This window comes from Phyllobates terribilis, unplaced genomic scaffold (genome assembly GCF_046119375.1).
Source record: "Phyllobates terribilis strain yellow unplaced genomic scaffold, ASM4611937v1 Scaffold_10__3_contigs__length_209671492, whole genome shotgun sequence".
NCBI classification, from domain to species: domain Eukaryota; kingdom Metazoa; phylum Chordata; class Amphibia; order Anura; family Dendrobatidae; genus Phyllobates; species Phyllobates terribilis.
In genome coordinates, this window is record NW_027362770.1 from 98,480,674 (window position 1) to 98,494,149 (window position 13,476).

At 40.3% G+C, this 13,476-nt stretch overlaps 1 protein-coding gene across 18 annotated transcripts in view; it reads left to right on the forward strand.

Annotated features, from left to right (window-relative positions):
• Positions 1 to 13,476, forward strand: part of LOC141164433 (protocadherin alpha-C2-like) — a 608,374-nt gene that overhangs the window by 316,869 nt on the left and 278,029 nt on the right. The window contains exon 1 of one of the 18 annotated variants that reach the window (XM_073649664.1): positions 8,808 to 10,975. The exons of the other annotated variants lie outside the window; for them this stretch is intronic. Coding sequence (XP_073505765.1) covers positions 8,816 to 10,975 — 2,160 coding nt within the window. The 5' untranslated portion in view covers positions 8,808 to 8,815. Of the gene's footprint in view, positions 1 to 8,807; positions 10,976 to 13,476 lie in introns of those variants that run through there. 18 annotated transcript variants of the gene reach the window in all.

Genomic DNA, 13,476 nt, shown 5'->3' on the forward strand with positions numbered 1-13,476 from the left:
TATTTCACAGCAAGATCATTTTTCTGCATGATAATGCACCATCTCATGCTGCACATAAAACATCTGCATCTCTGGCTGATATAGGCATAAAAGGGGACAAACTTATGGTGTGACCCCCATGCTCCCCTGACCTCTACCCCATTCAGAACCTTTGGAGCATCATTAAAAGGAGTGTCTATGATGGCGGGAGGCAGTTCACATCTAAGCAACAGCTCTGGGAGGGTATTCTGTCCTCATGCAAAACAATTGAAGCAGAAACCATCCAAAACCTGACAAATTCAATGGACGAGAGAGTTCAGAAGCTCCTTTCGAACAAGGGGTCCTATGTGAAAATGTAACATCACCTAGAATAAAGTTTTGAGTTGAAAACTGTTTGATTTCAGTTTCTAACAACCTGCTAATGCTTATAATTTCAAAAATGACCATTTTTTTGGTCTTTATTAAAATGAAAAGGTTGATCGAAAAGTTTGGGGGATCTAAGAGTGTGGCAACCCAGTAGTCATGATTACTTCGAATTCTGACAATATGAGGGTCATGCTGCAGGTAGTGCAGCAAGAAGGCACTTATGTGCCTTGCGCATCTCGGAGCCCCAAAATTATTTTTCGGGCTAGATGCAGCTAAAAATTATTTTTAATTTTAAATCTGGTGAAGCTTTAGTATAGATGGCCTAATAGGATCAGTGCTGCACACTGCTACAAAGCCCAAATTATTTTCCAGTCAAGATACAGATAAACATGATTAGTAATTTGAAAGCTTAAAACGGTTGGTAGGGTGATTTTAACCAATCATCAAGCTTTTACTCTCCCCAGGATGACACAGGGGTAGAAAAGTCGTTTCGGATCCATGATTTGTTCATCTTTATGAACGTGAGTCTGTCTACTTTATCAGTGGAGAGCCGCGTGTGCTTATCTGTCAGCACACCACCAGCAGCGCTGAACACACGTTCAGACAGAACGCTGGCTGCGGGGCATGACAAGATCTCCAAGGCGTAAGTGGCTAGCTCCGGCCATTTATCCAGATTGGAAGCCCAAAAAGAGCAAGGGTCCAGTGACACAGTCGTGGCTTCAATGTTTACTTGGAGAAACTCCTGTACCATCGTCTCTAGGCGTTGACTATGTGTCAGACTTCTTGTCTCCTGTGGCCTTGCAAAGGATGGGCTAAAAAAGTGGTGAAATGATTCCGCAAAATTGATGATACCAGCAGATACTGTGGTTCTGTTACGGTTTGAGTGCTGAACACTTGACGGTCCCACGGTTGGCAAGTTATAACTGTGAGATTCACTATGTGCACCACTGGTATTTTGTGGAAAAGCACATGTAAGATTCTGCAACAGTCTCTGCTGATACTCCTGCATGCGTGCATCCCTTTCTATGGCAGGAATAATTTCTGCAAATTTACTTTTGTACCGGGGATCTAACAGTGTGGCAACCCAGTAGTCAGGATTATTTCTAATTCTCACAATTCGAGGGTCATGTTGCAGGTAGTGCAGCAAGAAGGCACTCATGTGTGTTGCGCATCCAGGAGCACCAAGTCCCTGTTGTGTTGGTGGCGAGGTAACAATCATGCTTCCTTCCTCTGTCCTCTCCCCCCAACCTCGCACAACAGAAATGTGATCAAGGTCTCCCTCATCTGATGAGTCTTCCATCAGTTCGTCCTCCACTTCTTCCTGGGCTCCTGCACCTTCCTCACTAGTTTGGCTGCTACCATGCGCCCTGGTAAAACCATCTCCCCCACCCTCACATGCCTGCCGCCTTGGTGCTGCCGACCGTCTGGACCTTGCAGATGTTAGCCCTTCCGCATACAACTCCTCCTCCTCTACTTCCTCCACCTCCTCTTGTGCCACCACCTGACTCCGAATTCTGTTTAACATGTGCTCCAGCATGTAAATCACCGGAATAGTCATGCTGATAATGGCATCGTCAGCACTAAACATCTTCGTCGCCATTTCAAAACTGTGCAGAAGGGTGCATAGGTCCCTGATCTGAGACCACTCCTCCAGCGTGATTTGCCCCACCTCTGAATCTCGTTGGCCCAGGCTATACGTCAGAACGTATTGCACCAGGGCTTGTCGGTGCTGCCACAGTCGCTGCAACATGTGCAGAGTTGAATTCCACTGGGTAGGCACATCGCATTTTAGCCGGTGAAGTGGCAGGCCCAACGACTTCTGTAGAGATGTAAGTCGCTGAGCTGCGGGATGCGAACGGCGGAAGTGAGCACACAGCGACCGTGCCCTCTGCAGAAGGCCATCTAGTCTGGGATAGTGGGCTAAAAATTGCTGGACAACCAGGTTCAACACGTGAGCCATACAAGGCACGTGTGTGACATTGCCCCGGCGAAGGGCCGCACCCAGGTTTGCAGCATTGTCGCACACGGCCTTCCCTGGTTTCAGGTCCAGTGGAGACAACCATTCATGAAATTGGTTCTCCAGAGCTGACCACAACTCCTCAGCTGTGTGACTCACATTTCCCAGACATTTCAATGTAAAAACCGCCTGATGACGTTGAGCCCTACTGCCAGCATAGTAAGGAGGTGTGCAGGATCCCTTCTGCGCAGTTAGAAAGCTTGTGGCATGACCAGACAGGCTTTGGGTGCAGGTGGAAGACCGAGAGGAGGTTGAGGAGGCAGAAGCAGGGGAGGAACTTTGACATAAAGAGGATTGACGCACAACTCGTGGGGACGGCAAGACTTGGACAGCAGCCCCTTGTCCTGCTGTCACCATAGTTACCCAGTGCCCAGTCAGCGACATGTAACGCCCCTGTCCATGCCTACTCGTCCAAGTGTCTGTGGTGAAATGCACCCTGTCACACACAGAGTTTCTCAAGGAAGCGGTGATGTTGTGTGCGACATGCTGGTGGAGCGCAGGCACACCTTTCTTTGAGAAGTAGTGCCGACTGGGCATCTGGTACTGGGGCACTGCGACGGACATAAGGTCTCGAAAATCCTCTGTGTCCACCAGGCGGAAAGGCAGCATTTCTGTAGCCAAGAGCTTGCAGATGGTGAAATTCAACCTCTTAGCTTTCTCATGGCTAGGAGGAAATGGTCTTTTACTTGTCCACATCTGAGGGACCGAGGGCTGGCTATTGTGCTTAGACGGGGTTGATAAGGGTGTCCCCGGCAAACTGCCGGTCTGTGAGGAAGATGCAGGCGGACATGTTAGGTTGCCTTGATCCAAAGGTGGTGCTATCGATGTCGGACAGCGCTCAACACCAGCTGGTGTTACCACCTCCAAAGAAAATGATGACCTGCCAATCACGCTGGCTGTTGCGGGTAAAGAGGTGGCAGGTCTGCGCCCCAAAACAGGTGTGACTGCTGTCCCCCCAGTCACAGAGGATGAAGAGGCCGCGGATGCACAAGATATGGCAGACGGTGATTGGCCCGGCCGGCTAGGCCGCATTGTAGCACACTGAGCTTCCCACTGCAACTTATGCTTCATGTCCATGTGCCGGTTCATGCATGAAGTACTCAAACTATGTATTTTTTGGCCTCTACTTAGCTTTTGCTGACAAATGTTACAGATAACACGAGTTGGGTCATCTTTATCGATCTGAAAAAATGCCCAGGCTATGCAAGGCTTAGCACCCATGCGACCTGAAGAGCCACCACGACTTGTGGTGAGAGGCAGAGTTGTGTTTGAGGATGCAGTTGTTGACGTGCTTCCAGTACTACGTCTCTGTCCAGGAAGGCGCAACCTGACCTCGTCGTCACTAGCATCTTCCTCCACCTCCTCTGCTGACCTCATCTCTTGGCTGACTGTGGGTTGACAGTAAGTGGGATCTCCGACCTCATCATCATCACCCTGTGCGTTATCACACCCGTCGTCCTCAGAGCCAACCTGTTCCTGCCCTGACAAAAAACTAAAGTTGTCGCTCCAATCAGGTATTTGAGTCTTATCATCGTCTTCCTCATTGTCTCCACCAACAGGAGTTACAGTTTGGGAATGAGGGTCTACATTATGGTCAGAACCTTCTGCGTCTGGTCCTGGATCCGACTCATAAAGATTCTGGGCATCAGAGCAGATCATTTCCTCGTCTGGATTCACAGAAGCGCTGGAGTCGACCTCTGATTCCCAGGCTATAGTATGAGTAAACAGCTCTGCAGACTCAACCATCTGTTCTACCTCATACTCAGACGGGCAGCTGGAGATTTGGGAGCTGTGAGGAAGCAAGTGCGATTTAGGTGACACCTTTGAGGACTGGAGTATTTGTGATGTTGAAGTTGATGTGGAGGAGAGCCCACTTAAAGGAGCACTTGATATCCGTTGAAGCACCTGCTGTTTTTGTGCCTCATCTGGAATTTGTAGCGATTGGCGTGGCCGTAAGAAAGGGATCTTATCACATTGTCCGCTAAAAGAAGTAGACATTTTAGTTTGGCTGGAAGATGGTCTTTCTTCTGCAGATGTTACTGTTGCTTTAACACCTACCCCACGGACACAACCTTTTTTCCCCTTCCCAACACGCCTATTCCCCTTTCCACCAGCAGCAGGCCTTTTTCCACTCATTTTGGTGGTTACCTAATTCACAACTCTGGAGTTGTTTGCACAAAAAAACAATGTATGGTAACCGAGCAGAGCTGAGTGGCCAAACTGTGGTATTAGGCCAAAACTATTGGCTGGGTTAGATGCAGAAAAAAATTATTTTGAATTTGCAACCTGATGGAGGTCAGTATAGATGGACTAATACAAATAGTCCCACACACTGCCAGAAGCCCAAATATTTTTTCAGAGGTACTGTAGATGCAGATAAAAATTATTTTTAATTTGCAACCTGATGGAGGTCAGTATAGATGGACTAATAGACCAAGTCCCACACACCGCTAGAAGCCCAAATATTTTTTCAGAGCTAGATGCAGAAAAAAATTATTTTTAATTTGCAACCTGATGGAGGTCAGTATAGATGGACTAATAGACCAAGTCCCACACACCGCTAGAAGCCCAAATATTTTTTCAGAGCTAGATGCAGAAAAAAAATATTTTTAATTTGCAACCTGATGGAGGTCAGTATAGATGGACTAATAGACCAAGTCCCACACACTGCTAGAAGCCCAAATATTTTTTCATAGCTAGATGCAGAAAAAATTTATTTTTAATTTGCAACCTGATGGAGGTCAGTATAGATGGACTAATAGACCAAGTCCCACACACTGCTAGAAGCCCAAATATTTTTTCAGAGCTAGATGCAGAAAAAAATTATTTTTAATTTGCAACCTGATGGAGGTCAGTATAGATGGACTAATAGACCAAGTCCCACCCACCGCTAGAAGCCCAAATATATTTTCAGAGCTCGATGCAGAAAAAAATTATTTTTAATTTGCAACCTGATGGAGGTCAGTATAGATGGACTAATAGACCAAGTCCCACACACTGCTAGAAGCCCAAATATTTTTTCAGAGCTAGATGCAGAAAAAAATTATTTTTAATTTGCAACCTGATGGAGGTCAGTATAGATGGACTAATAGACCAAGTCCCACACACCGCTAGAAGCCCAACTATTTTTTCAGAGCTAGATGAAGAAAAAAATTATATTCAATTTGCAACCTGCTGGAGGTCAGTATAGAAGGACTAATAGAACAAGTCCCACACACTGCTAGAAGCCCAAATATTTTTTCAGAGCTAAATGAAGAAAAAAATTATTTTTAATTTGCAACCTGATGGAGGTCAGTATAGATGGACTAATAGACCAAGTCCCACACACTGCTAGAAGCCCAAATATTTTTTCAGAGCTAGATGCAGAAAAATATTATTTTTAATTTGCAACCTGATGGAGGTCAGTATAGATGGACTAATAGACCAAGTCCCACACACCGCCAGAAGCCCAACTATTTTTTCAGAGCTAGATGCAGAAAAAAATTATATTCAATTTGCAACCTGCTGGAGGTCAGTATAGAAGGACTAATAGAACAAGTCCCACACACTGCTAGAAGCCCAAATATTTTTTCAGAGCTAAATGAAGAAAAAAATTATTTTTAATTTGCAACCTGATGGAGGTCAGTATAGATGGACTAATAGACCAAGTCCCACACACTGCTAGAAGCCCAAATATTTTTTCAGAGCTAGATGCAGAAAAAAATTATATTCAGTTTGCAACCTGATGGAGGTCAGTATAGATGGACTAATAGAATGATGCTATGCCCAAAAGATTTTACTTCACTAGGTGCAGTAAAAAAATTGGTATTCTATACACAGGTGTTATATCTTGCAACACAGATAGGCTACTCCACTGACTAACACACTCTGCCATAGGCCAAAAAGGATTAGCTTTGCTAGATTCAGCCAAATGCTGTGAAAAAAACTTGCACAGCACTGGCACAGACCTGCCTGGCAAAAACTGATAGGAACTCATGTAACCTAGTCCTGAAAAGGACTCCAATTACAATTAGTCTTTACTCCCACAACCTATCTATTTAAGAGCACAGACCTCCCTGATAAAAGTCGTAGGAAATGCTGTAACCTAGTCCTTAAAAGGACTGCAATCACAACTATTCCCTACTCCCAAGCTATCTGTATATTTGTGCGAAAATTGGCTTGAAATTAACAAGGTATAGCGCACACAGCAACAGCGGTGCCGTCTAACACGCAGCTGCAGCAGTGAGAAAATGGTGGCGACGGGGAAAATGGCTTGGTCTTATAGGGCAAGGACATGTGACATACACTGCCAATGACACATGCCCTTGCTTGTGTGAAAAAAAGCACTTCGCTCCGTGTGTGCGCTGCTGATAGGCTGACAGATTGCACCTCCCCACTGCAAATGCGGGAAAGAGAAAAAAAAATGGAGATCTTCATTGTTCCTGCAGAGATCCATCCCCTGCCCCTCCCCCCACAACGCTGTACACTCAAACTGCGTATTAACATTAATTTTCATCATTACTGAGAAAAAATCCAGTTATGATTTTGGTGCACGAACAGTTATCGAACATAACCTCGAACAGCCGAATTTTTCTCAAATTGTTCGTGTTCGCCGAACGGCTCGAACACCGCCCAAAACAGCTCGAATTTGAGATTGGCGAACAGTTTGAGTAGAACAACGCTCATCTCTAGTCCTGGGTTCAAATCCCACCAAGGACAACATCTGCAAGGTGTTTGTATGCTCTCCCTGTGTTTGCGTCGGTTTCCTCCATGTTCTCCGGTTTCCTCCCACACTCCAAAGACATACTGATAGGGAATTTAGATTGTGAGCCCCAATGGGGACAGTGCCCATAATGTCTGTAAAGCGCTATGGAATTAATGGCGCTATATAAGTGAGTAAATAAATAAATAATTTGGAAAGGTCATTAAAACTTTTAAATATTTTCTACTAGATCCCATTTCCTATGCCTAAAATGTGTTGAAAATGCCATTAGTAAGTGTTGGAGATTTAGAAGAGAGGATGAAAGTAAAATGCATAACTAGTGGCATTGTGCAAATATTACTACATCCTAGTTGGAAACATATTGAATTGTGGTATTTTGACTGGAAATGTGGAGTAGAAGATGAACTGCAATGTCCTCCAGTAACATTGACTCTGGGGGCTAAATAGCCATATGGCAGGAGGCGATATGCAAATATTACATTACCCTGATTCACAAATTTACCTATGCGTCTAAATAATAATAATAAACTGGTTAGTTTGTTAAATGAGTGCTGAGATGCTGTCTTTTTCTGTACATAATTACTCAAGTGCCAACACCTGCGGGCCCACCAGGGAATTCACCGGAACTCCTGTCGGCCAGTCCAAGCCTGGTGAAACAAATATCCATACCTATTGGTATTGAGCAAATATTAATCCCTACTGCTTGGAAACATATTGTATGATCTTGAATGTATTATTCTATTTACCTTAATGGAATCTGACAGTTATACTGTTATGTTTAGTTTTGGATGCTTTCTCAATAGAAGTTATAACATTGATTTCCCATATTTTCATGTTTGCGAGAGATACAATAGAAAAATAGTAGTGTCCCAAAAAGGGCAGGATAAAATAACTTTATTTATCATAACTATTTCATAGAATTGAGGATAACCAAGAAAACCTGGAGACAACCAAAATATTTTTAATTCTTGAGTAAATGGGTACAAGTTTACAATTTATGTGCCCTAAATATATAAATCAACTGTAAATATCTTTTCTTCATTTGTGGAAAAATACCATATTTGTATTTAAATTTGCCTAAATATTGTACATGGGTGGCTTACTATGTTTTGTATCGCTTTGCAGTACATTGAGAAAACTCTTATTATATAAAACTTTACTATGTAAAGAAAAAAATGAAGAAAAATTGACACATTGGAACAAATTAAATAATTATTTTTTTCTTTATATCTAAATAAATAAATATACTCTGACATAAATATACAGAAAATACAATTGAAATGGACAACATTGTTTTATTGTGGATCAAAATAATGTTAAAGTTATATAATATATGGCACTTAATTATTATTTTTTTTTAAACCAGCTGTAAAATCTTGAACAGACTGCAGAGGTCACTGTTCACTTATCTATAACTCATAGAAACAGAATAATTTGCCTCCATCTTTGCTAGTTTATCTCCTATTTCGGAACAGTTCAGCTAGAACTGAACTCTCTTCGATCTCCAGGCTCCAAAAAAACACTGGATTTGGCAATATACTCTCCAGTATTAAGGAATATATGAAATGTTCTGGCTCAATCATATTAATGAAGTCATGGTCAGGTTGGTGCACTTTATATTCCTGCAAATATCGTGGGATCTGGTCTTGTGTCAGCTGCATTACATCATCCCAGAGGAATCCAAGCACGGAACGTTTGTTGGAAGGATATCTCAAGACCTTGGACTGGAAATGGGTGAGATTAATTCTAGAATGCTGCGGATAGTTTCTAGAGTTGACAGAGAATTTTTCCAGGTTAATTTGCAGAATGGCATTCTTTTTGTGAATAATATTATAGACAGAGAAGTAATATGTTCAGATATAGCCATCTGCATTATTCCTCTGCAGGTTATTGTAGATAAGCCTGTGCAGATGTATCAAGTAGAGGTAGAAATAGAAGATATCAATGACAATAGTCCAGCTTTTTCTTCTACTGTGTATAACCTGATGATATCAGAATGGAAAAGTGCAGGCTCTAGATTTCCTTTAGAGGGAGCAGTTGATGCTGATGTCGGCTCAAATGCAATTAAGAACTATGAATTAAGTGTGAATGATTACTTTGTATTAGATTTTCAAAAATATATGAATGAAATTCGGACTTTAGAACTCGTACTGAAGAAGCCACTTGACAGGGAAAAGCAGTCTACACTCAATCTTACGTTGATATCTTATGATGGTGGTAAACCAAGATTAAGTGGCACCGCACAGCTTACCATCACTGTGGAGGATGCCAATGACAACTCTCCAACTTTTGATCAACCATTTTACCAGTGTAGTGTGCCAGAAGATGCATCAATAGGAACATTGGTGGTAAAATTAAATGCCACTGATTTAGACCAAGGAAGAAATGGTGAAATCATGTATACCTTTAATAAATTGTCATCAGCAAAAATAATGAACATTTTTAGTTTGAATCCTCAGTCTGGAGAAATTAAACTTATAGAGAACTTGGATTTTGAAAATACTAAAAGATATGAACTTCATGTGGATGCCATTGATAGTGTAGATCAGCCAATGGTTGGACACTGTAAAGTTCTAGTGAGCGTTGTAGATGTCAATGACAATGCTCCTGAAATAATCTTAACATCCCTATCAGTGCCTATCCCTGAGGATTCACCACAAGGAACAACAGTTGCTATCATCAGTGTTCCTGACAAGGATTCAGGAAACAATGGAAAAGTAAAATGTAAAATTTCCCAAAATATACCATTCAAAATAAATCCTGCTTTAATGGGGCATTTTTCTCTAACAGTAGACGCCCCATTAGATAGAGAATTAAAGTCCAAGTATGAAGTTAGAATTACTGCAACAGATGAAGGTTCACCTCCATTGTCGGTTTCCAAAACACTTGATCTTGATATTAGTGATGTGAATGACAATTCTCCTTACTTCATGCAGTCTACTGACACAGTTATTGTCAAAGAAAACAATCCACCGGGCTCACATATCTATACAGCATCAGCGGTGGACCCAGATGATGGCCAGAATTCCTTTATTTCATACTCAATTATTGAAAGCACAATTGATGGGATTCCCAAATGCTCCTATGTCTCCATCAGTCCTGAAAATGGAAAATTATTTGCTTTATTTTCATTTGATCATGAACATTTGTCTTATTTCCAGTGTATTATAAAAGCTACAGATGCTGGTCTTCCTCCACTTAGCTCCAGTTTAGTATTAAACATCTTCATTGAAGACATCAATGACAATGCTCCTAGCTTTGCTCTTCTTGGTTCTTCAGTTTTAATCAAAACTCCTAAAACAGTTCAACCTGGTCAACTCATAACTAAAGTGAAAGCAGTGGATCTAGACTCTGGATATAATGCTTGGTTATCGTATAGTTTTATGGATTTACCAATAAACATACCATTTTCTATTTCCCAACAAACTGGAGAAATCCATGTTAGACGTTTATTTACAGATTCAGATAATGAAGAATACAAACTAACTGTGGTAGCTAAGGACCATGGAGAACCTGTCATGACTGCCACAACACCAATTTTTATTTCCTTGGTGGATTTCAGAGAATTTTTTTATAACTCTCCAGACTCCACTTTAGATGAAAATATTTTAGATACTAATGTGTATTTAGTTGTTGCTATTTGTGCAATCTCAACAATATTTCTCATTACGTTAATTGTTTTTACTATTTTAAAATGGCAAAAGTACAAAGATGAGGTCAATGAGTTGAAGGAAAACTATAAAATATGTTCCAACACTGGAGGTAGCTGGATGTATTCACAAGAAAGCCAATCGAAATTATATCTAAATTCAGTACAACCCAAAAATGACTTAATGGTGTTTACACCGAATAGTTTTCATACCACAGGAATAAATGGCGTTGTTGATGGGGTTCTCATAAATTCTTCTAAGGTGAGTATTGCATTCTATATATTTAAATGTTTAATTGCAAATTATTTTCATTCATCATTTATTTTAGATTATTGGTGGAGGAACATGAGACTTGAGACTTTGGTTTAATTAATGTTGAAGCTAGTGTTATGACTTATATAACCAAATTGGTCATGGAAGTTTCATCTCCAAAGGGATTAGAAAATAGATAAAAACGTATTTTATTTCCTCTTCGGTTAGGCTAGGTGAATCGGAAAAGATATTAAAAAAGAAACACATATCCTATGCATTTTGAACCCCAATTGGTTCTTTATAATCATAATGATGTTTCTTAATCATCATGACTAAGAGCCAATCAGGGTTAGAAACGCATAGGCTATGTGTTTTTTTTTTATATTTTTTCTGATTCTCCTATGTGATTTTAACCAATGATGGAAAAAAGTAAATTTTTATGTATTTTCTACTTCCTTTGGAGCTGGATATTCCCATACCAAACTGCTTCTATTGTTTTTTGTGGGACTCAGCCCTTGGATCTGTGCACCATCTTACTGAATATCGCATGGCCACTAATTTACTATTGGAACGCAATAGCTGATTTTTTCTTCTTTTTATATTGTTATGACTCCTTTGCTGCTAACTGTTCAATAGAATGACATAATTAGTGTATAGCCATTTTCTTTACTGTGGTTAAAAGTATGGTGATGAGCACTGAAACCTATACAAAGGCAGTATTTTCATTTTTGTGTTGGGAGCATAAATGTTGAAGTGGATTTGCAATTATTTTTATGGTATCTCTGTCAACCCACATATAGCAGGCAGTCAGTGGATGAGATGGCAGCTGAGGGTCTTACAAAGACCTCTAGACATTGCATGGCTTGGTATGCCTCTGATTTCTGGTTTTACACTGACATAAGTTTACAAAAAAATGATATCAGCGATCAAACATTAGCAGCATTAGCATGTGAAGTTCAAGGATGGAACCAAATAAATAATGTAAAATAAAGTTGTTTTTTGTTTAAGAGAAACAATATCTTTTTTGTTCATAAAAAAGTTGTTTTATTTTGTAAAAGTGTAGAAAATATATATTTTTTGCTACAGCTTTTAACATACAAATGTACAGATGTAGCATTTTTTTACCTAACATAGAATTAATTAATGGCCAGACTCATCCAGTCCCAACGAAGTCTTGCAGCGGAGACGCCCAGGTCACGGGCTACCAAAGTTCAAGTAATGAGAAAGCAAGCAAAGATGTCTCCAGCAGGACCAGAGTTGTATACATCTTGTTAAAACTTCACTTTTAATTTCAAATTGTAAAAGCAAAGGATGAGTTACAGAATGAGCAATATAGCGGCTCTTAGGTACAGCACATTCCAACGGGTTTCGGCTAAACCTTATTCATGGAATAATGTGAGAACTAAGCCTACTAGCTGAAGTTAAATAAAAAACACTTCTTGGTGATTGCTTCAGGTGTTGGACCACAGCCCAGAGGAGAATTAACCCATTATTGGCAGCTAAAATTAACTACAGCAAAAAAGCACAAAAACTACATAAAATTGGACATTTTATGTAGTTTTTGTGCTTTTTTACTGTAGTTAATTTTTAACTTCAGCTAGTAGGCTGAAACAGAAATTAGCCTCAACAGACAACAGAAATTAGCCTCCATTTTTTCTGTAAATACAGAAGCCAGTACACCCACAACTAGCGGCTCTTCAAACTGCGATTTTAAATATCTTTTTAAAGAATTGGAATCAAAAATGAGAAAAGAAAAAAAAATGTGGTGGGATTGCACTTTTTTAAAATCCTATGTCTCTAGAAACATGATCCCGCGTGGATTAAGGATAAAAAAATCCTGCACTTTTCCTTATCCAGAAAATTTCAAAAAGGAGTGGGATGAAATACTCTCTACATATTTGTTAAATGTGATGTCTTTGATTATTAAATATGAAGATATGGAACTTATAAAAATAAAGGAGGAAATTAATTCTGTACGTGGCTCAATAAATTCTTATGGGGACAATGAAGAAATTACAGCATTAAACAAAGAAATCCTTCAAAAAATTGAAAAACTGGAAAATGAACTGATTGAAAATAAAAAATCTAAGTTCAACAGAGACCTACAGGATTATGAAACTAATGAAGTTTACTCCTGGAAAGCTAATAGACGGTTAACCAGAGGAAAAGACAGGTACAGAAACAGATCGGTCAGCTTTGCCAGCTACAACACCTCTGTTAACTCCTCACTGTCAACATCAAGGGAAAACGGGTCAGATACCTCACTAAATTCAGAAGCCAGCTCATCATACAGTTTAAGATCAAGCAGTGATAAACATTTCTTGACTTCAAAAAACGATCAAGGAGAGGGGGCAAGAAACATAAAAAGAAAACAAACGAAAAAACAACATCTTCACCATTAGTAATGACTTCAGAGATATGGAACCTTTCTTCCTACATCCTATCAGAAAATCAGATAAATGTCTTATCAAAAGGACTGAATTTTGCACCAACATCGGAATTTGATCTGT